Below are 23,996 nucleotides of genomic sequence, written 5' to 3'. Positions count from 1 at the left end.
ATGAAACAAGCGCATTCAATCGATTATATATAAAGGATGAGGTTTCTGTACTAATATCAATTTTTTTAGGTATCGCATCAGTACCTTAAAGATACGATACGTATCGGTTAGTATCGACGGATATGGAAAGATACTTAAAACCTAGGTTATAATACTAGAGTCAATATACATGTTGTGTACAAGAACTTACCAAAATAATAAATCCCATCTTGACTCAACAAAGCCTTAACCGAACTACATGGGTTCAGCCAAGGAAAAGCAGGGGCAATATGAAGACTTTCTGGGAGGTCACCAATCCCAGTACAACCTCCATAATGATGCTAGACTGCAGAGTTTTGATGGGATCTGTCGCATTAAGATCTTGAACGATCGAATCAAGATCCTATGAATTATGATGAAATACTAACCTGCCCTAGTGATGCTGCAGCCACAGGTTCAGGTGAGATCTCCGAAAAGAGTGAATCAATTGGCAATCCTAGCTCTTGTTCTATTGTTTCAAAAGCAACTTCAGATGAGAATGGTGTTATTCGATCTTGCAACAAAGAGAGCTCCTCCAAATATGTCGGTGGTATCACATCCTACAAGAAATATTTTCCAATCCATCTTTAAAGGTGAGAACAATCAATAGTGAATCTCCAGGAAAGTGCTAATAAGATGTCAAAGATTATTCAATACTTGATTGATAGTCAATGGTCCAAAGAGGTATGAAACTTTAATTATCTTTCAAATATAAATTTTGTTCATGCAGTAGTAACTGGTATAAAGTATCCCAAAGAAATTTGGAGAAAACACTCCAGAAAGAACTGATGAAAGATAAATGGAAGGGATTGGAACTACGTAATATACACTGTATCAAATGCAACAAGTTAAGAGGTTCCCAAACAAAATAACTTTCAAAAACTAATTCTTACCAAAATTAACCTAAAAAATCCAGATGATTTATCAAATAAAAAACCCTCTAGATTAGCACTTTCTATTGTTCCCCCATTCACATCTATTCAAAGGCTTAAATGCATTGGTCTTTCGCCCCTCATAACACTATAAGTAGAAGTTTCAATTCTTTAGTTGAAATGGGCTAGAAATGAGGGTGTTCTGTGCAAAGTGCTACTAAGCTGAAAACTATAATTCAGCATATGGGCAAAGGTAAAAGACACTACATTTGAGCTGCTGAGCTACCATATGAAAGATTCCTCAATCAACTAGATTTGCTTGCCAAGTTGTTCATCTAGCAAACCTCCCCATCCCCACCCACCAAAAAAAAAAGATAGACATGTTAATGCAGAATCGATGGTTCAAGTGTCTAGACCACCAGAACCAAATGGTCAACCTGTTGGACCAGATCTATCTTTTAACTTATACAATAACTCAGCCTTATCCAAACTAAATGGGGTCAGCTACATGGATCCTTACCCTCCAATCAGCTCTATTCGAGGTCATACTTGACACAAGGCCTAAGCTATGCATGTATTTCCTTACTTCTCCCAAAGTCATTTTAGGTCTGCCCCTGGCTCTTTTAGCTCCTTCAATCTGAATCAAATCAATCCTCCGTATTGGAACATCTAAACAACTCCATTGAACATGGCCATGCCACCTCAAACGAATTTCTCGTAACTTATAATGTATCGGAGCTGCTCCCAAATCAGCTTTTCTTACTTTATCCTTCCTAGTTTTTCCATGCATCCATCTCAACAGCCTCGTCTTAGCTAAACCACTTCTCCCAGAGTCATTTTAGGTCTGCCCCTGGCTCTTTTAGCTCCTTCAATCCGAATCAAATCACTCCTCCGTACTGGAGCATCTAAAGGCATCCATTGAACATGGCCATGCCACCTCAAACAACTTTCTCGTAGAGTCGTAGCTTATCATGTATCGGAGCTACTCCCAAGTCAGCTCTAATTTGATCATTACTTACTTTATCCTTTCTAGTTTTGCCACACATCCATCTCAACATCATCATTTCAGCTACACTGAGTTTATCTATATGATGCTTCTTAACTGCCCAACATTCCGCACCATACATCATAGCTGGTCGTATGACTATTCGATAAAATTCTTCCTTCTAAATTTTAAAGGAATACACGCCGATCACACAACCTTCCGGATGCACCTCTCCACTTCAACCATCCAGTTTTAATTTTCTGTGAAACATCATCATCTATATCACCTTTATTTATGATTGAGCCCAAAAACTTAAAATACTCACTTTGCAGAATCTCCCTCTCATCCATTTTCATCACCTCATTATCCGCCCTACTGTAACTAAAGTTACACACCATATTTCATTCTACTTATTTTAAAACCTTTTGATTCCAAGGTTGATCTCCATAGCTCCAACTCGGAATCCCTGCTTTTGTCTCATCTACCAAAACAATATCATCAACAAAAAGCATACACCAAAGAACCTGATCTTGAATGTCTCTGGTTAAATCATTCATGATAAGTGCAAACAAAGAAGGGCTTAAATCCAATCCTTGATGTAACACAATTGTAATTGAGAATTCACTACCTTGACCACCCCCCCCCCCCAAAAAAAAGGTACTTACACTAGTCACTACACCATTATACATATCTTTAACTATTTCCACATATTTACTTAAAACACTTTTCTCTAGTACTTACCAGATTATCTCCCTTTTAACTTATATAGTATATATTGTTATTTAAATAGTTAAAAGACAAAATGAAATAAATCTAGAGCACTGATGCAGCTCAGAGAAGGTTTATGCACAAGTATACACGCAGGAATAAAGGTCTTAAAGGGCTTAAACCAGGTCAGACCTGAGTCTAATCTGGGCTGGATAATTTTGTGTGGAGGGTATTCTAGAAGATTTAGAGGAGATTTGCATGGAGAGAATCAGCTTGGAATATTCTAGCAGATATTCTAGCTACTAATTGGAATCGTGGGCTTTATTTTGTGGCTTCTTATATTGTATTTTTGTGTGAAGTTGTCTTAGTCTTGAAGGTACCCTAGTTGCTATTTCTTGAAACTTCTACATACGTTCTATTTTTTTAACTCTCCCTTAGTTATGAAGATTTTCTAAATTTGTACTTTTGCTTCATTAATATAAATAAAGAGGGCTGCCACAACCTAGCTACGATTTTCTGCCAATACAAACCTTGCTTGTACAATTGTTAAGACTGTGAGAGACAGACTTTACTATGAGAAGCAGTAAACCTGGTGGGACTCCAGGCTGGAGATTAAATAATGGTGGTTTAGAAACATTTAGTCCTTCTAAACCATTTCCCTTGGAAGAAGATCCCATGGATCTTTGACTCTTTTATGAATATAAAGGTCATCAAGTTTGAGCACCTGCTCTGATACCAATTGTGAAACAACTTAGAGGTGGGTGAATAGGTTGTATCTAGTGAATTGTGTCCTTTTTCAAAATTAATTGCACAATTAAAAATTAAAGCAATAAACAACCACAAGAGACACAAGATTTATAGTGGTTCGACTCCAAGAGTCTACCTCCATTCTTCCCAATACTTGAAATAATGCCATTAGATGTTTCCTTTCAATACAGTAGGTGGAAGACAACACCTTTACACAATCTTATTATAGGACAAGAGAATCCTTTATACTCTTTTAAGGATAAGAGAATCCGTAATCTTTAAGGATAAGAGGACCCGTACAACTCTTTTAAGGATAAGAGGATCCATGCAACCCCCTAAGTACAGTCTAGGATGATGCACACAATCTTTTAAGGATAAGAGGAACAGTGCAACCACCTAAGTACTGTCTAGGATGATGCATTATTAATTTGATCAAGAGTTCACCCAACTCTTAGATCAACACTAAGAAACAATATGACCAAAAGAATAAAAGATCTATTACCTATATGGAGAAGGTTCCTTATGCAAGATGATATGAAGATGTATGCAGACAAGGGGTTTTCTTAAACCTTTTTCAAAGGCTTCTTCAATGTGAAAGATCAATCGCTTCAATGCAAGCCTTCAATGGATTGAGTTGAATCCAATTAAAGTGTTATAACGAAGGTTCTTAACTCAAAGTGAATAGAATATTGATCAAAAGGCTATTTCAATTTCTCTCCCAAGAGTGGTATTCAATGCCTTGAATTCTATAGAGTTTGGCTTTCGTGGCCTATTTATAGCCAAAAGTGGTGAGAGATTTGAATCTCTAACAGTCAAATAACAGTAACTTTTTAGCTGTACCGGTCGACCTGTCTGTGAACCGGTCAGACCGGATGGACTAGTCGTTATAGAAATATAACTGTTGGGGATCCAGCTCAACCGGTTCCCAACCTCTGTCAGCCCGGTAGAAAGCAGTGTATTCTGCCACTTACCGGTACCAGTTGGTGCTATTTCAGCCCAATTTTGTCTATTTTGGCTTGGGTCTTTTAGGTCTTTTGTACCAATGGTCTTCAAACCTATTTTTAGTCTTTTCACGGGTCCTTGGGCTATGTCTAGGTAGTGTCCATATATGTATGCATGCAATGCAAGTATGTGTGCAAATATTCAAGAATTAATGTCTATGCACATGAACATGTCTTGAGTCTTGAGCATCTCCTTCCTTGAGACCTGGCCTTGTCTTGTACTTGAGACTTTGTCTTGTCATGTGATTATCTTGAAATGTCTTGAGACTTTATATTGTTCTTGACTTTATTTAAGAAAATTGTCTTGTCTTGAGATGCTTGACTTGCTTGACTTGTCTTGTCTGTCTTGTCTTGAGATGCTTAACTTGCTTGACTTGTCTAGTCTTCATAGTCTTGGTTCTTCTTTAAGTCTTGTTGCTCTTAATGATGTAGCATAAGTAACTACAAAGCTTCACATTACATGTTAAGTACATTCAAGTGTTTGTTATCATCAAAACTAAAATGTTAATAATTTGGGAATGTGAGATTATGAATGGGCAATTCCCCAACAGATCCCTGAGTTTCTAATTCTGCACCAGTAGTGTTTCTATTTTAACACTGTTCCTCCAGGCTTCTACTCCCAGTTACTAAATCAGAATATCATTAAATTTCTGGACGCCTGGACCTTTCTGAAATTCTGGAATTAGTTGCTATTACACAACAACTTTTTATTTTATTATGAGTACTTTCTATTTCTTTGAGTGCCCATGACTACAGATCAAATTGTTGGAATGGAATCATATTTTGAGGGTTTATTCCCCAGTTCCATAACGTCCTTCTCGCCCTGGATTACAACCCCATCAGATTGCTTAGTTTTGAGTTATTTCAAATTTCCCAATCCTGGTTTTCTTTGAGAATCCTAACCCAAACTATTAGGTGCCCTAGGATTCCATTAACTACGCTTTTGTACAATTTCAAACAAGGCATTCAACAAGACATACACTAAAACTGCACTTATAACCAAACAAGTCAAAACCATTTGGACTTGCCCATCAAACTGTTGGACTGTGAACACCAAGCTAGAACCATCAGAGGTCTGGTATGGTTTGTAAAGCATTGTGTAGATGGGTATGGGAATGTGCATAGAATGGCTAGAAGGGCAGAATGGCAGACTGCCCATTTTTCACTCCAATTCCCTATAGAATAGTCCCTAAAATTACAGTGTCTGTGCAATTTATAAAGCTTTGTGCATCTGAATAGAGAAATAAAAAACATAAGATTATCCATAAAAACAATAAAGAATATAAGATCTAATACTAGAGCGAGATACTGCTAAAAACTGCAGCATTCAGTAGTCATGAAAAAGACATAATAAAATTACTAACATGAAATCATTTTCAGCCATTTGTCAAAATATATCATTACTCTTACTAGTGATATAAGTTATCAATAATCTAATAACTGCAAAACATGTATATTTTCAGCCACATAAAGGAAATGGCAGATTGGTTATCCTACTAATAACCTACAAAGAGGGGGAAAAAAGAAGCAACATACAGATCGAGATGAGACAGCTTGAGCAATTTTGACAAATGCCTGCAAAACCAAATGTAAAGAAAATAATAATAATAATTAATAAAAAAATAAATACAACTAGAAAAATAAATCTAAAATCAAGATTTTAGTAGCAGAATATTGTTGTAGTCATTCTGAAACATGGAGGATAAAGGAGAAGAGCAATGGTCAGTGATACAGCGATAGAACGTACAGCAAGCTATAAATGGGAATTCTCAGATTTCAAAACTAACAGCAGGTTTCAACATTAGCTGGGGTAGGGCCTAATTTCACACTACCAGTGGCAGAGGATATGGATATAGTCCTACAGATGAGACAGTTGAAATATTCAACCATTTATGCAACTGCAATAGACCAGGTTTCTCCAAGGGAAAGAAGTCAAAAGCACACCGTATAATGACTCAGATCTTATACTCAAGATTCCTCCTATTGAGTAAAGAAAAAAAGATCTAACTTTAAACGGTGTACACTACACAGTCCCTAGGTTCTTGACTCCTTGTAAGGTAACCTTCATCAGCATATGAATCATTCACCTTTTCACAAGTCTAGCCATTGATCATTTGGTCATGTGCAAAATATAAGGAAAATAGACCATAGTGGTTTAGCAAAACATAAGGAAAATAGACCATATTGGTTTAGGATTTAAATACAACAAATTTCAATTGACCCATAAAATTTACCATACCGCAGAGGAACTCACCCAGTTAGCTGGACAGAACTATACAAAAACTTGGATGTCTTAAAGTTATTTAGAGGTTATTCTGTGTCCAGCTGAGCCAGGCAAGAACAATAAGGATGTGGGGATTCCTTATTTTTCTTGCGTAAAATGAAGCATGTTCGCTCACTTTCAGCAAATATTATTCACCAAACTTATAGGTGTACTTAAATATGCAAGACAGACCATATCATCCAGCTCAGCGAGAACAGCTACACACCCCATATTAATATTTGCTTCCAATAAAGCAAGGCAAAGATAAAAGCTGTCTCATATAAAGTGCAGTTAGACAAATATAAATGTCAGTTAAAGACATACTGGACCAAGTTCAACCAATATTTTCCGAAGCTCTGCAGCTCTAACCTGTAAATAGAGGAAAAGAAAAAAAGAAATAAATAAATTATGCATGGCTCTGTGAAAAACAAAACCCTCCTGCTTACAAACTAATAAAGAATAAACAGAGCAACCTTAAGGCTTGAAGAATTAATTCCAACTCACCTATCAAAATCAGTGCTGTGGGACACCTCAGACTTTTCAGACATGAGTCAGCTCATGTCAAACTCTCCAAAACATGAATCTGGGCTTTGATGGTACTAACTACGAAGTTGAGACTTGAGACTTGCAATTCTACTTATTCACATGCACATAAAGGCCTAAGTTTTATAGTGTTTTTTCTTTTTCTTGGTAGCTTTATCTTAATAAAGTTTTAACCCTTGAAGTTCTACAGTCAAGAGGGTTTAAGTTGGCTAGCAGGGATTCTTTATGCTTAAGTAAAGTGGAGACTACAGTCCATCTCTTTCTACATTGTGAATTTGTTGCTCTAATCTGGAAATATTTTATGGGCAGTTTTGGAGTTGATTGGATATCTACCAAAATGATCATCAGCTGACCTATCTTGAATATTAATTCTAAAGCTCTTGTTTTGTGTAGAATAATTCCTTATGGAATCTGTTGGGGATGTCAGAAAGAAAGGAATATATGTATTTTTTACAACAAAGTTCAAAACATGCCATATGTAATATCTGTTATTAGATTATTTATCACGAGATGGGCCAACGCTTCCATGATGTGGAAAGATTTCTAAAGGGATCAATGGCTACAAATCTAAATAAGATCAGCAATGAGAGACAAGTAGTTCCTTTTTGCAATTTAAATCAGAATCATGGAAATGTGGACAAAACCCACTTGAGGCAAGAAACTACTATTACGGAGAACCAATTTGGTTTTATGCCAGGAAGATCCACAACAGAAGCTATTTACTTAGGACTCTTATGGAAAAATTTAGAGATTGCAAGAAGAAGCTTATGACAGAGTCCATAGAGAGTTATCTGGAAAGTGCTAGAGAAGAGAAGTTTTCCAAGTAAATATGTGAATATAATTAAAGATATGTATGATGGTGCGGTGATAAGTGTAAGAACAGGGGGGGGGGGGGGGGAAGGTAGTGAATACCCATTTACATTTGGGTTACTTCAAAGATTAGCTTTAAGCCCTTACTTGTTTATGCTTATCATGGATGATTTAACCAAAGACATTCAAAATGAAGTTCCTTGGTATATATGTTATTGTTAATGATATTGTTTTGGTGGATGAAACAAAAGCAGGGATTAACGTCAAGTTGGAGTCATGGAGATCAACCTAGGAATCAAAAGGTTTTTAAGATAAGTAGAATGAAGACCGGGTATATGGTGTATAACTTTGATTACACTAGGACGGATAATGAGGTGGTGAAAATTGATGAGAGGAAGATTCCGCAAAGTGCTTATCTTCGTATCTGGGCTCAATCATAAATAAAGAAGGTGATATAGATGATGTTTCACAGAGAATTAAAATAGGATGGATGAAGTGGAGAGGTGCTTCCAGAGTGTTGTGTGATCGGCATATTTCTTTAAAACTTAAAAGTAAAATTTTATTGGATAGTCATACGACCAGCTATGAAATATAGTTTGGAATGTTGAGTGGTAAAGAAGCATCATATAGATAAACTCAGTGTAGAGGATATGAGAATGTTGAGATGGATGAGTGGCAAAACTAGGAAGGATAAAGTAAGAATGATCATATTAGAGCTGATTTGGGAGTAGCTCCGATACATGATAAGCTACAATAAATTCATTTGAGGTGGCATGGCCATGTTCAAAGGAGGCCTTTGGATGCTCCTGTACGGGGGAGTAATTTGATTCAGATTGAAAGAACTAAAAGAGTCAAGGGTAGACCTAAAATGACCTTAACAGAAGTGGTGAGGAAAGACACGCATAGCTTAGGCCTTGCATCAAGCATGAGTGTGTGACCTTGAATAGAGATGATTGGAGGGCAAGGATCCATGTGGTCGACCCCATTTAGTTGGGATAAGGCTGAGTTGTTGTTGTAATCATGGAAACATGGACCATGTTTCTTGTCTTTTGACCCCTTAACATATTTGTGTGTTTGTATGTGTAAACATGTCCCCATATCCATATTAACTCCCATGTCTGAGTCCATACAACCATTCCAAAGTATAAGATTTGTTTTCAACATAAGGGAAAACAAAAAGTAACTAGGAAAGAAAAGCAAAACAACAAATGAAATTATTAGTTAAACACGTACGATAATGAATTTGAAAATAAAAATTCTTGGACAAAAGCTAACACAATAAAAAAAGGAAAGGTTGCTGACATGAACACGGTTATTTGGTTTTCAGCACCAAGTGCCTATTAGTCAATCTGACCACTGGATGGATGGGGAATTCCCTGGTCAGGTGACATGAAAAAATCCAGTAGCCTATTTCACCTGTATATCACACAATGTATGGGACTGTTATCTTTGTTTCTCCTATGGTCGTTTTTCTTCTAACACAATTGATTTTTCTAAATTCCTAAGTATTATTCTGAAAGTAAATATATGATTAGAGGATAACACAGAAACATGGTCAGGAAGTTTAGGCTCCAACAGACACTGTAAGTAGCAGAACTAGCTATGATGCTGGAATGGTTCCAGCACTAAACATGGGGAGGGAATTAAAAAAAAAATAAGAGAGGAAACGGGAAACCATGGACAGATAACTGGAACAAGTACAAAGGAAGGGTAGAATCATAGGGACAAAATCATTATTCTATCTAGTTTTACCCTGAATTTTCTCCTCCTAAAAGATAGGCTTCCCAAAAATGTTTCATGAGTTACATTTCGAGTTCCCTAATAAACAAAATACTCTTCAAAAGATTGATTTCCGTTGAGATCAATTGTACTTGGTTTACAACTCTATCCCCTTCTTCAGTTGCCACTGAATTATTGAGAAAAAAGTTGTGTTCAGACTTCAGCTCTTAGCAGTTACCTAATCAGATTACTTTTGCCTTGAGATGAATCGTATTCTACCTAAGCGGCTAAGAGCTTTGCGTGTCTAGCTACCCACCCACTAAAGGATTAGGAAAATAAATTACAATGACAGCATGAATGGACTTGGAAGCACAAGGCAAATGACTAGAATTGTGGCATTGTCAGCATTTTATATTGGTTCTTACTTTTTGGTAATCCAGATCCCTGGCTGGCGGCTTTCACTTGGTAAACGAATAGAAGAGCAATACTCTAATTCAAGTAACTTGATAACCATATTGATATTCGCAGATATAAAAGTCTCTGTCTCACAAGCAAAACCAGAAACAAGCGAAGTTCAAACAAATCGCTGACCCCTGCAAAGGAAAGAAAAAGCGCAAGTTGCATCAAAGTGTCTCACCTCGAACATCTGATCTGATCGCTCCATTAAGCTATCGAGATATCGGAGCCCAAACCATCGCCCCAGCGTGTAACCTATCTGGGTAAGACGACGGAGAACGATAAACGGTTTCTTCCGATATATGGAAGCAATCTTCGACAGATTATACTCTGTTAAGCTATCAGCCTCGGACGCGCCGAGTTCGAATATGTAGCCGGAGTACTTGGTGAACGTATCTTCATCGCGAACAGAAGCTGAGATTGGCCCGTACCTTGGGCATTGAAATTGATTGAACGCAGGAAACTTGTAGGATTTAAATTTCCGGCATACACCGCAAAATTTTGTTGAAGGGAAGACAGATTCGGAATTGAAAGAACGATTCGATTTGAAACCAGCAGTGACAGGAGAGAAAAATGGTGGGAGAACTAGTATCATCACTGGTGATGGGAAGAGAAATGAAGAACCTCTTTACGCTATCTCGTCCACTGTGTGTTTCAACTTTCAAGTTCTACGCTTCAACCTCAAGCAGATAATAAACTCGAGGAAGAAACGTGAAACGGGATTTTGTGAACTGTGAGTGTTGACGTCTACGATGGGTATATCTGTAAATTTAGTGGCTGAGGTTACTGATAAGATCGAAAGCGTTGCTGATAAGATCGAAAGCTAAGATGTGCAAGTGACTTGGTGACCTGTGAGGTGCTGAGTTTATGATGATAGACTCTGGGCCTTTGGTAGCTGTTATCAAGCAATGCACTTCCCTGAGAGAACTAAAGAGCATCCAAGCCTACATGGTCCGAGCTGGTCTCACCCAAGACGCCTTTCTTGCAAGCAAGTTGATCGAATCATCCGCTCTATCACTGACCGGACACTTGGACTACGCTCATCGCATCTTCTCATGGACCCACTATCCAAATCTCTTCATGTGGAACACCCTCATCAGGGGTTACGCCCTCAGCGAATCCTCCATGAAAGCCATCTCCGTCTACCGAGACATGCACGCCAGTGGCCTAGTACCCAATTGCTTCACCGTCGGATTCGTTCTAAAAGCTTGTAGCCGTTTACTCAGGCCAGATGAAGGAAAACAAATCCACTCTCAGATTATAAAGCTGTGTTTGGGGATAGAAACTCCGGTGATCAACGGATTAATGAGGTTTTATGTTAGTTGCGGTGATATTGATGCTGCTCGCGTATTGTTCGATGAAATGTCCGAACGAGATGCTGGCTCTTGGAGCGTGATGGTTTCCGGGTACGCGCAACATGGGCGCCCACGAGAGGCATTGGCGGTCTTCAGAGAAATGCAGTTTCAGAACGTGGACATCGATGGGTTCACCTTGGCAAGTATTGCTGGCGTTTGTGGGGATTTGGGGGCTCTAGACTTGGGCAAATGGTTACACTCGTATATCGATAGAAAAAGTATGAACATTGATGTTGTCCTTGGAACCTCTCTCGTAGACATGTACGCCAAGTGCGGTAGCTTGAACGATGCAATGAAAGTTTTCCGAAAGATGTGCGAGAGGGATGTCATGGCATGGTCTGCTATGATCGGAGCATATGCCGTGCACGGCTATGGTGACAAAGCTCTAAATGTGTTTGCAGAGATGAAAAGAGCTAAAGTGAGACCCAATTGTGTCACCTTCACTAGCGTCCTATGTGCATGCAGCCACTCAGGATTGGTGGAAGAGGGCTGCCGGAATTTCCAAAGCATGTGGTCGGACTACGGTATCAAGCCCCAGATCGAGCATTACGGGTGCATGGTTGATCTATTTTGTCGAGCAGGGCTTGTGAGTCGGGCTCATGAGTTCATCAAGAACATGCCCATCGAGCCTAACGTCGTGCTATGGCGAACATTGCTCAGTGCTTGCAAGGCCCATGGTTATGCAGAGCTAGCGGAGCAGATTAGTAGACAAATACTCGAACTAGAGCCTCAGAGTGGGGAGAGTTATGTGCTTGTGTCCAATGTTTATGCTTCCTTGGGGAAATGGTCTAGTGTAAGTAAGGTTCGAAGCTTAATGAAAGACAAGAAAGCAAAGAAAAATCATGGTTGGAGCTCTATAGAGGTGGATTTCACTGTACACGAGTTTGTAATGGGAGATGAGTCCCATCCGGAGAGAGAGGAGATCTATCGAATGCTTGACCAGATGGCTAAGAGACTGAAGCAGGAGGGGCATGCAACAACTACACAGGATGTTCTGCATGACATAGACGAAGAAGAGAAAGAGCATGCACTGGGTCTTCATAGTGAAAGACTGGCCATTGCTTATGGACTTCTACGCATGTCAGAAGGATCACCTATTCGCATAGTCAAGAACCTTCGAGTGTGCAGAGACTGTCACGAAGCCACGAAGCTAATATCTAAGATCTATAAAAGGGAGATAATAATTCGAGATCGAATTCGCTTCCATCATTTCAGAGAGGGGAAATGCTCTTGCAATGACTATTGGTGATCCAATTCCTTCGAATTCCATCTTCGTTGTCTCTATGAAACCAAGTAACTTATGGTGATGTGAAGGTCTTTGTTCAAAGCTTCAAATGATCAATTTAATGAAATTCCGTTTCCAAGCAATACTATACTACATGTATTCACAAACCGTAATATTTATTAAAGTCAAAGCACAGGGATGATACATCCATCTGGCAAAAGTTGAGACAGAACTCGAGTTCTACTAGACTGCCACCAGAACTGATCCAAGACCGACGGTAGAGAGCAGAGACAAACAGCAAAAACCCACACAGACCACACCATTATATTATTATATATACAACGAAGCTGGGCCTGGGCTAGGCTAGGCTATGTCAACGGAGCGACCTTCCCGGTTGGGTGACTGAGTCTCCTTCTTGGGCACCTCCACAGTAAGGACACCTTGGTTCAGACCACACCTGACAGCATCAACGTTGGCGTTATCAGGAAGACGTAACCGCCTCACAAATTTGCCACGTTGCCTCTCCTCACGATGCCACTTGTCATCCATATGCTCCTCCTCCTTACCCCATGTCCCGCTGATCCGTAACACATTCCCTTCCTCTACGTGTACCGCCACCTCCTCTTTTTTCACCCCTGCAGGAGAACGAGCAGGAGAACGAGATCAGGGCATCACAGAATTTGAAATCGTTAATAGTATAACAAACCAAAAATAAGGAGAGGAGAGTACTAACCGGGAAGATCAACCTTGATGATATGAGCGTTATCGGTCTCACGCCAATCAATGTTAGGTAGAGCGAGGGCAGAAGCTTGATCACGATCACGGTCACGGTCACCACCTCGCCTCGAGTTTAAACCGAAGAAATCGTTAGGATCCCATATGTCCCCACGCCCTCCCAGCCATGGTCCAAAGGTAGTCATCTTTCGTCGTTGTTCACAGCAGCTTTTAGGGTGAATTGAAATACTGCCTTTCAAACCTTGATTCCCTAGTGCGCGCCCTTTTATGGATCTAGAGAATCACGCAAAGAATGAGTGCTCCATGTTTGTATGTGCATCAGTGCATGGCTGAGACGATCAACATTGCCATCAAACAACCACGTGGTGGAAAATCTCTGCAACGTGTCAGTTACAACTCAGTTTAATACTCACAGCTTGCACACTTGGAGGCTATAGTGTCTGTTACAGCTCAGGTAATACTTCCAGCTTGCACACCTAGAACCTACCACCCAACGCCGTATCATGTCATGGAATACATGGTAGATTAAGAAGATACGACTTCACCCAAAAAAAAAAAAAAAAAAAAAAAAAATGGAAGATACGAATCAAGAAGAGATTGGGAAAGAAAAATTTTAGCAATAGAATTGTGTAAAAACAACTCAATAAAAGTTTGACGGACAATGATGGAATAATTGTCGACCAAATTACTTGATTCTCCTTAAACTTATTGGAATTTATAAATTATGGAACATGGAAGGAGAACAATATTAAACAAAACTTCATTATTATTGCATATATTTTGATTACAAAGAAGGGGTCTAATATATATAGGCCTAAGAGAAACTACTTACCTAATATAAGAGATACTACTTGCCTATAATAGTAGGTGTAAATATAGGTGAAGGAATCCACATGTTGGAAACTCAATCACCTATAAGGATTACAATATGATATTATACTATTCATGGAAGATTGAGAGAGATACATTGAAGATTGCATAAGATTATGATACTGATTCCTAATATAACTGAACTACTTATCTAAAGTGTTGTTGAGATAAGGATGGAAGATCCTTCTCTTATTCTAATACTAATATATTCCTAATATATCTCTAATACTCCCACGCAAGATGAGCGTGGATAAAAGAGAAACGCTCAGCTTGATTATTGAATTGAAAGGCCTACACAATCTGCAACACGCATGTGACTGAAATGGGAAGCGTCGGATGGCGAGGGTCTTGGATGGCGAGGTCGTGGGTGCTCGTAGGAGCTTGGTGTGGTATGATTCATTGGCCGAGATTGGGGTGCCCGCGTGCTGTGGAGCTGCTGCTGCTGCTGCTGGTGCACAACTGAGAAGAGATTGGGGTGCTCGCGCACTGTAGAGCTGCTACTGATGCACAGATGAGACAAAAATTGAGAAGAAAATGGGGTGCCCGCACGCTTTGGAGCTGCTGCTGGTGCACGAAATTGAGCTTTGTGTGTGTGTGTGTGTTTTTTTTTTTGGTGTTGTAGTCTTAAGCCCTCTACCTGAGGCACGCCCCTTAAAAAGGGACCTCAACTCAGGGCACGACTTAAGGATAACCGAAAATAGATAATCAAAGAAAGTAAAATAATAAGGCAGAGATAAGAGGAAAGACAAAGGAAAGGTGGAGAATTTTGGGTGTTTAGTATAATTGGGTCGATGGTGGATCGAGTGCTCATTGGAGATGAGAAGATTGAAGAAAGAAAAAAAAAGAAAGAAATGAATCTCTTGCTCGATGGAGCTAGAGGCTCTAATACCATATAAGAACTTATAAATTGTGGAACATGGAAGTAGAACAATATTAAACAGAACTTCATTATTATTGCATACATTTTGATTACAAAGAAAGGGCCTAATATATATAGGCCTAAAAGAAACTACTTACCTAATATAAGAGATACTACTTACCTATAATAGTAGATGTAAATATGGGTGAAGGAATCCACATGTTAGAAACTCAATCACCTATAAGGATTACAATATGATATTATACTATTCATGGAAGATTGAGAGAAATACATTGAAGATTGCATAAGATTATGATACTGATTCCTAATATAACTGAACTAGTTACCTAAAGTGTTGTTGAGATAAGAATGGAAGATCCTTCTCTTATTCTAATACTAATATATTCCTAATATATCTCTAATAAAATTATCTACTACGGTGGCCTGGTGGTGGAGTGTTGAAACTTATAATAAAGTAATCGAGAGATAGACTTGTATGCATGGCTTTGTAGATGAAAATTGAAATATAACAAGGGGGGGGGGGGGGGGGGGGGGGGGGGGGGGGGGGGGGGGGGGGGGGGGGGGGGGGGGGGGGGGGGGCGGGGGGGGGGGGGGGGGGGGGGGGGGGGGGGGGGGGGGGGAGCTCCTGGGGGCTTCTTAGTTTTAAGAGAAATTAATTTTTTATGTCTCTTTTCTTTAAAATGAAACAAGTTGATAAAACATAATTAAGATACCAAGAAGATTGTACAGGATATTAATTCCATAAAAATTAAATTTAGATCCTTCTAATTAAGATAAGAAAGAGAGCAAGGGAAATGTTTTCATGATCCCTCCTCCTTAGATGTAATATGAGTAGATCACATGGATGGGTTGCAAAAACTGAATAATAAATTTAAAAAATATATACAAACATGACAACTAATTTAAAGAAGAGGAATCTATTCCTCGATCGTTTAATTGACATTTTATACGTCAACAATATTGAAAAATCTAAAAAAATAAATGGACAATAGATCGTTGTCTGGTTGTGTCTGGTTATGTATGGACACATGAGCCATGCAATCGGATAGCGTTTTTTTTCCTAAATATATATTTTTATTTTGGGTAAATTACATGTCACCCCTAGTTTTGAAACGAAACTTAGATCATCCTCTAGTTTTTGAAAAAACTCAAATCACCCCCTCTATAGTAACGGTGTTATTCTGTTGTTAGTTATTGATGTGAAAGGACTATTTTACCCTTATACTAAAACATTAGAATTAAATTTACAATACTATCATTCATCTTCAACATTGGTCAAAGGTAGTTTAGGGATTTGAATTTATTTAACAGGTTGACATCATCACTTAACAACATAAAACTAATGATAGGGACTAGTTTGTCATATTGGAGTCTAAACCAAGAGTTGATTTGAGCTTTTAAAAAAATCAGAGATTGATCTGAGTTTCGTTTAAAAACTAAGGGATAACGTGTAATTTTCCCTTTAATTTTTGGATAAGATTCCCAAATACATCTAGAGAAGAGCAAAAGAAGCCAACATATTTAATGGAGAGACAAGTCAAATTTAGTTGGTATTTGGTAAGTTCCATGCTTTGTGACAGAGAGGGACAAGTGTCACATTTCAACACAATGGACCTCCAAAGCACCAAACATGCATTCGAGGGGTAAATTGGTAACAGTGATGGCTTTATTAGTACTACAGAACTCTCTACTCACACACCTTGGCCCAGCATTTCCAGTACGTGAGTCGTGAAACAACCACTCCTTGGCTCAGCTTCCTCTCGTCTCTTTGCAGTTTAGCAGACATGGCCGAAACGCCAATCCGATTCGGTATTCTGGGCTGTGCAGGTATAGCGCGTAAGCTATCGAGAGCCATAACCATCTCTCCCAATTCTATACTCTACGCTATCGGTAGCCGTTCCCTTGACAAGGCCAAGAAATTCGCTGCGGAGAATGGTTTCCCTCCGTCGGCGAAGATCTATGACAGCTACGAAGCTGTACTCGATGACCCAGATGTGGACGCTGTGTATGTGCCGCTTCCGACAAGCCTGCACGTGAAGTGGGCCGTGCTGGCTGCGGAGAAGAAGAAGCACTTGCTGCTTGAGAAGCCCGTGGCATTGAACGTGGCAGAGTTTGATCTGATCATCGAGGCCTGTGAGGCCAATGGTGTTCAGTTCATGGACGGAACCATGTGGATGCACCACCCTAGGACTGCCAAGATGAGTGAGTTCCTCGCTGATTCGCAGCGTTTCGGTCAGCTCACGACGGCAAGTTTCTTCTATTCTTGATCCTTTACCCTTACATCAGGATATTTTGAAAAAGTTGCTACAAACAGTAGGTTTTTTTGTTTTTTTTTATTTTTATATATTGAAGTGTAATCACACAAACTACGGAAAATTATCTTCTCCAGTTCCCCAATTCCTCTAATAGGGGGTGGTGGACCCCATCTGGACGGAGTGTTTAGACAGGGGTAGGGTGGTCATTCCAGTCCTCCCCCCTAGTTAGAGGAACTGGGGAACTAATCGAACAGAGATCTAGAAGGGATAATAAAGATTCCACAAACCACATACCAATCCCAAAAAGTTAACTAACTTTTACAAACAATAGGTTTGATCATCCATTCTTCCATGAGGGATACTAGGAGGATTTTGTAGTCTCGGACCCAGCTATCCTCCAGCCATGGCGGGAATTGGAGGATTCAGCCCAGCAAAAATAGTGGGGGTTTTGGTCATTTCATATGGGAGCCCGCCTATGAAATGATCCAAACACCCCTGATTTTGCTGGGTTGGATCCTCCAGCTTTCGCTACGATTGGAGGAGAGCCAAATATACACCCTTGTATTGAGTATAGGTCTGACATTCCGGTATTTTGAAAATTGTTACAATTAGGGGTGTCAAAAGTTGGCCCAAACCAATAGGCCCAACCCAAACCGACCATCTATAGCCTAAGACAGATCTAAACGATTAACGTGTCAGACTCATGCATCAACTGATTATTAATCGGATATTCATGGTGCAAGATAGTAGCTCGGCGATCACACGATCAAGATCCATCGAAACCTACAACAATAAACCTGCCTTTTTAATTCGTTTTAAATCACAATATGGATAATTTTTTAATCCTCACTTTTTATAAAATTTATGTGTTATTTTATGGATATTTTTTTAATCTCTTTGTTTCGGAAGGTTATTCATTTCTGATTGTTTTTTATCTTCCTTTTAGTTAGTGGTGTCATCCTTTACAATAAGATTTGTAAAATTTTCTTTTTATAGTTTTTTAATTCTCCCTCTACTTTTGACAGCTTTTAATTAATCCTTTGAGTTTTTGAATATTCATATAATTGACGGGTTTCTGAGTCCCAAATAGTTTGAGCATGTTTAAAGACCGTTTAATAGATAAAGACAAGCTTGATTATGGATCGGTAATCAATCAACTAAATAGAAGTCCGACGATGCCTTGGCTTATGTGGCCCGATTACCTAAACAGGCGATAATAGTGCGAGATTTTAATTGGTGAGGACCAATTAAGCATGATCGAAACCGATCAAAATTACCTCCCGCTTGACACCCCTAGTTACAATTACAGGTGTAGTTTTAGCATACCTGACTCAATTCGTTTGTGGACATACAACGTAAGGAGGATAAAAATAAAATGGGATATGATGGCCCGCGAAATCTCACATTGGACTCAACAAAAACCTTAAGGCATTAGAGGAAAATGATCTAATGGTATATTAAACCACATCCAACACCATAGACTTAACTGATGTAAGATTATTCCCAATAAGCAAAAGGAAGAAAACCTTAACAAAAATTCCTTCATTAGCTAGGTTTAATTTTGATCACCAATTATCCTAAATTAAAGGTAACTCCTTATGGTATCACAGGTTCACAGCATCTTTACAAACGCTGGTGACGAAGATTTTCTCAAGAATGACATCCGTGTAAAGCCAGAGCTTGATGGGCTTGGGGCTCTTGGTGATATTGGTTGGTACTGCATCAGGTCCATATTGTGGGCTGTTAACTATGAACTGCCCAAGACAGTAACTGCTCTCCGTGGAGCTATTCTTAATGAAGCAGGAGTGATCTTGGCTTGTGGATCTTCTTTAGAGTGGGAGGATAGGAAGACATCAACTTTCTATTGCTCATTCCTCTCCAATTTGACCATTGATATTACTGTGATTGGAACCAAAGGAACTCTACATATTCATGATTTTGTTATCCCTCATGAAGAGGAAACTGCTTCATTTACCGCTGCTTCTAAGAGTGGATTCAAGGAGTTCGCCACAGGTTGGGATCCATTGCCTTCTCAGTGTGTGGTCGCAACAGATATTCCTCAGGACGCCAGCATGGTGAGGGAGTTCTCAAGATTGGTGAAGAGTATAAAAGAGGGTGGTTCCAAACCAGAGAATAAATGGCCCAGTATCAGCAGGAAGACACAACTGGTTCTGGATAAAGTCAAGGAATCCATTGAGAAAGGTTTCGAACCAGTCCAGGTTGGGGCTTAATTTATTGGAGAAATATGATTCTCGTCCTTCTTTACAGTTTGTTGCTTTGTGGTGTGGTGTTCCAATAGATTAATGTCATTGGATTGGTGGGCCACGTGAAGATATGCGCTATTGTTGTAATTTCCATTTCCTTGCTTAGTGGCCACTAAATTGTACCACTTCAATTGATCTCAAGAGATAATAAATGCCAAAATCAATTTAATGATACTAGCAATAGGTTTTCTAAAAAAATACTTGGAAAACTATTTTACCCTAGGATGGTGGGTGAATCGGAAAAATTATCTCCTCCAGTTCCATGTCCAGCCCAATTCCCCAGTATCTCTAATAAAGGGGGAGGAGGGTGGACCCCACCCTGGTAGTGTTCGGGCAAGGGTAGGATGATCATTGCACCTCCCTTGTTAGGGGGACTAAGGAACTGAAGGAGATAAAGATTCAGGTGAACTGTCCTTTATGAGTGGAGGAAAATTTTATCTTTATCTAATTATCTAATTATCTAAAAATAGGTTTCGATTGCTCAAAATACTTACTCAATAATTAATTAATTTAATCAAACTGTCTAACATAAAATAATAAATAAGAAAATCCTATTACGGGGGAGTGTTTAAATGTCCCTAGTCTTTTTCGTAAAGTTTTTAGGGGTTGTGTAAAAGGATTTTTTAAAATAATTTGAAATTCACTTCACGATGTCATAATTAGACGTTTATCTTATCTTGCACATTTTCCGATATAGATATGAATGATACTATTTTAAATGACAGTATTTATTCTCATTAATTAGAGAAAAAAATTATGTTACATTAAAATGGTAATAGAAATAAGATTATAAATCCAAGGAAGTTGTTATGCACCCTCGCCCGCATAAGAGAGATCGGTTACGAAGTGCCAAGTAGGGGGGGGGGGGGCCGATGTCCGGACTAGGACCCTAGTTAGCAAAAACGCGTATTCCCAAGTATTTTCCATCAGTTCAATGTTATGGGTTGTCGACTATGAACTGCCCAAGACAGTAACAGCCCTCTGTGGACCTATTCTTAATGAAGCAGGAGTGATCTTGGCTTGTGGATCTTTTTTACAATGGGAAGATTGGAAGACATCTACTTTCCATTGCTCATTCCTCTCCAGTTCAACCATGAATATTGCTGCGGTTGGAACTAAAGGAACTCTACAAGTTCATGATTTTATTGTCCCTCACAAAGAGAGAGCTGCTTCATTTTCTGCTGGCTCTCAGACTAGATTCAGGGAGATCGTTACAGGTTGGGTTCCATTGCCTTCTCAGCATGTGGTCACGACAGATCTCCCTCAGAAAGCCTGCATGGTGAGGGAGTTCCCAAGGTTGGTGAAAAATATAAAGGAGGGTGGATCCAAACTAGAGAGTAAGTGGCACAACATCATCAGGAATACACAACTGGTTCTGGATGCAGTCAAGGAATCCATTGAGAAAGGTTTTGAACCGGTCCAGGTTGCTGGGGCTTAATCATCTGGAGATTGAAACACAATTCAAATCCTGGAAATCGAAAATTCTTCTCACAACTAGCTAGCTACTTAGATTCATGGACCAAGTTTGAATTAGTATTTATATGTTTTGGTGTCTTGTTGTGTAAGCACGTGTGAAATAAGTGAGATTTGGGTAATTTAAAGTTAGGGTTTTTGGGTGAGAGTTCTTGCCACTGTGTTGGTGTTTTTGAGAGATCTCTACTGTAATTTTTTTCATTTACATAATGAATCGTGATTTCAGCTTTGCCCGGACGTGGCACATCACATTGATGTATGTGCAAATTACATTAAATTTCTGTCATTTTTGTTTGTTTTGTTTTGTTTATTCTTATTTCTTCAAGTTTGTTTTAACAAGGAACTTATAGAGGGACACAATAACGAGCGGGGTATGAGTCCCAAGGGGAACTAGAGGAACCACTGGAAAGGTTTTTGGAGCACCACCAGAATCACTGTGTCGTAAATTTTAGCAGTTAAGGGGTAGATGGAGAAGGGGGAAAATATGTTAAAAGTAGTACAAATGGATATCAAGCTCCATTTGAAGTAGTTCTGTAATATCCATCTTTATTTTGACTATTAGATTAAAGATTGAGTAGGTAATTTTTTTATTATAAGAGATTAAGTAGGTAATTTGGTAAAGTATTAAAGGATAATTTTCCTTAAAAATTAAGCACACCAAAACACATTCTTGTATGAACTTATACCTTGTAGCAAGCAAGAAACCTTGCATCCTCGAAAAAATCCTCTACAATGTCCTAACCTGGCGGTACACTGCAATGCGGGCTTGACAGCTCGACACATTGAAGATGCGACATCCAACAGTACCAAGCCCGAAAAGAAACAAAAGAAAGAAGGAAAAAAACAAACTACCTTGCATCAAACTCGCACTATTGGATGAAGATTCTTCCACGTGTCAAGCTCTCAGGGCCACAATGCAGTGCACCGCAAAGAATTTTTCTCCTCTCAGGTTCCCTGACCAGTCAGGTTCGTAGGTTCCTCTCATAGGATGTGCGAAAATGACGACCTCACCCTACCTGGGCAGTGTGTTTGGGTAGGGGGTGAGGTCATCATTTTTGCCCCTTATTAGAGGAACCTGCGAACCTAATCGGACAGAAAACCTGAGAGGAGCACGATCTCACCGCAAATGCCCGCACTGTAAAGGATTTTAATCCCTTGCATCCTACGATATTTTGGGGAAAAATCCTCATAGCGTGGAGATGCTTTCGCACTCTTTCACTACTTTTGATACACTATCCTCCCTTGAACGTACATTTGATGTGACTTGGGGATTTTCCCCACACCGATGGCATTGGAAATCCTCTCTTTTTTTTTGGTTTTTTTTTTTTTAGAATATTTTATAAGATATTTTAATCTAGGCTTTCTCACTTTAATCGGAAAAAAACAACCATATATACGTACAATTTTTGAAGAGTATTACATCAACAATTTTACACCAATGGAAGAGGTGGATGGCGAATCGTCCAATAGAAATGAATTATTTTTTTGATTGATCTGCTCTCGGGTCTGCTCTATCGTTCTAGAAGGTCCCATATTCTCTGACTACATAGAATACGTGGCACATTCTTACACGCCAAAGCACCATCGCTTGCAACATTATTTATTGGGTGAGTGGTGGCAATACGTACGCTTAGCCAACTAATTCTTACGTCTTTATATTGTAATCATAAATTGGGTATGGAGTTGATCTCAACCGTTCATGTAGTTTACTCAATGACCGACTCTTTGGTCTTATCGTGAGAGCCTTGTGCTCGCTCTCTCTCTCTCTCTCTGCTTTTGCAATCTTTCCCCTCCCCGACGACCTATTTGCATCTCCCTCCCACCCTTCTCTCTTTGTCTCTTCCCCTTCCCAACCCCAACTCTCTACATCTCCCTCTCTTACCTTTGCCACAAATCCTATAAAACCCCCTCCCTGCCCGCTCTGTGCCTCTGCATCCCTTCCCAACCCACGTAATTGCATCTCTCTCATGCAAATCCAAGCGATTGATCGATTTGCAATAGATGGTAGCGTCGCAAGTTTGGAGTTCTTGAAACCAAGTCGAACAACCAAATTGAACAAAGAAACACAACATTTCACGGTAATGATCTAACCAGGCAGGGTAAAGATTTTTTATAGATGAATAGGAGAAAATAGGGGAAGATTCGAAGATGTTAATGGCTATCTACCATACAACAAAGAAGCAGCTAGTGATTGATTTGTCCTTTCTCATTAACAAGGGGATGGCCTAATAAGAGGCAGATGAGTTTCGAGAGAGCCTTCAAATAAAATAATTAAATCATTCGATCGAATTTTCTAAAATTAATGTTTGTGATTCATAGATGTATACCTTGGGGCCGCTCAATAAAGGGTGGAGGAGAAGATGTTTTTGCACTTTCAATCGAACCAAAGATAACTAATGGATTGATAGTAAGAGACAACTAATCTACTAAAACAATGAAAATTTCTATTTTCTTAGCAATTCCCTGCATGAACATCAAGAAAATTGGTTTCAACTTCACAATCGTAAAGTTAAAGCAAGATAATCTAGTTTTAATTTATTGTCTTCTTGAAGATCTGACTCGTTAATGGAGTTAAAGGGGAAAAAATAACAATAGGTTAGTAGGATGGGGCGGATAGGAGTCAGTAGCCTCTGAAATCAGCCACATTTCAGTTCACCCACCAACCTCTACTTCATAGCACAAGCTCAAAATCTCACATCACTTTATTGGAGGAGTAGCAACTAGAAGGTCGCCACAATAGATTGATTTCATGAGATATCGTCTTTTGTTCGCACCATTTCTCATGAAATCAATCTATTCTTGGTTCCCTCAAGCTAT

The 23,996-nt window shown here is 39.2% G+C and overlaps 5 protein-coding genes across 9 annotated transcripts in view; 3 read left to right on the top strand and 2 right to left on the bottom strand.

Moving 5' to 3' along the window:
* The window catches only part of LOC122667658 (uncharacterized aarF domain-containing protein kinase At1g71810, chloroplastic), a 35,101-nt gene extending 24,315 nt beyond the window's left edge, over window positions 1–10,786 (bottom strand). The window contains exons 1-4 of one of the 5 annotated variants that reach the window (XR_006333831.1): window positions 10,304–10,786; window positions 6,919–6,963; window positions 5,868–5,906; window positions 408–578 (exon numbers count right to left, since the gene is read on the bottom strand). Coding sequence is in view for 3 of the 5 variants with exons in the window: in XM_043864030.1 (XP_043719965.1) it covers window positions 408–578; window positions 5,868–5,906; window positions 6,919–6,963; window positions 10,304–10,717 (669 nt within the window). In the remaining 2 variants the exon portion in view is untranslated. The remainder of the gene's footprint in view (window positions 1–407; window positions 579–5,867; window positions 5,907–6,918; window positions 6,964–10,303) is intronic. The other 4 variants (XR_006333830.1, XM_043864030.1, XM_043864028.1 and 1 more) reach the window with 4 other exon arrangements.
* Window positions 10,787–10,880: 94 nt separating this feature from the next.
* LOC122667659 (pentatricopeptide repeat-containing protein At5g66520-like) lies at window positions 10,881–12,734 on the top strand. The gene has a single exon (XM_043864031.1). The coding sequence runs from the start codon at window positions 10,990–10,992 to the stop codon at window positions 12,724–12,726; it is 1,737 nt and encodes a 578-aa protein (XP_043719966.1). The 5' UTR covers window positions 10,881–10,989; the 3' UTR covers window positions 12,727–12,734.
* A 331-nt stretch (window positions 12,735–13,065) lies between these two features.
* On the bottom strand, window positions 13,066–13,630 carry LOC122667662 (16.9 kDa class I heat shock protein 1-like). Its single transcript, XM_043864035.1, has 2 exons — window positions 13,436–13,630; window positions 13,066–13,337 (listed from the first exon to the last, which is right to left on the bottom strand). The coding sequence occupies exons 1-2, from the start codon at window positions 13,620–13,622 to the stop codon at window positions 13,066–13,068; spliced, it is 459 nt and encodes a 152-aa protein (XP_043719970.1). The 5' UTR covers window positions 13,623–13,630.
* A 3,301-nt stretch (window positions 13,631–16,931) lies between these two features.
* On the top strand, window positions 16,932–19,674 carry LOC122667664 (uncharacterized oxidoreductase At4g09670-like). The gene is made up of 2 exons (XM_043864036.1): window positions 16,932–17,433; window positions 19,053–19,674. Exons 1-2 carry the CDS (start codon window positions 16,972–16,974, stop codon window positions 19,671–19,673), a joined length of 1,083 nt encoding a protein of 360 aa, XP_043719971.1. The 5' UTR covers window positions 16,932–16,971; the 3' UTR covers window position 19,674.
* A 966-nt stretch (window positions 19,675–20,640) lies between these two features.
* Window positions 20,641–21,144, top strand: LOC122667410 (uncharacterized oxidoreductase At4g09670-like). Its single transcript, XM_043863677.1, has one exon. It carries the CDS (start codon window positions 20,641–20,643, stop codon window positions 21,142–21,144), a length of 504 nt encoding a protein of 167 aa, XP_043719612.1.
* The last annotated feature ends 2,852 nt before the right edge of the window (window positions 21,145–23,996 follow it).

This window comes from Telopea speciosissima, chromosome 7 (assembly GCF_018873765.1).
Source record: "Telopea speciosissima isolate NSW1024214 ecotype Mountain lineage chromosome 7, Tspe_v1, whole genome shotgun sequence".
NCBI lineage: Eukaryota > Viridiplantae > Streptophyta > Magnoliopsida > Proteales > Proteaceae > Telopea > Telopea speciosissima.
Note: the sequence above shows the minus strand (reverse complement) of the source record. Positions and strands in the feature narration are given on the sequence as shown.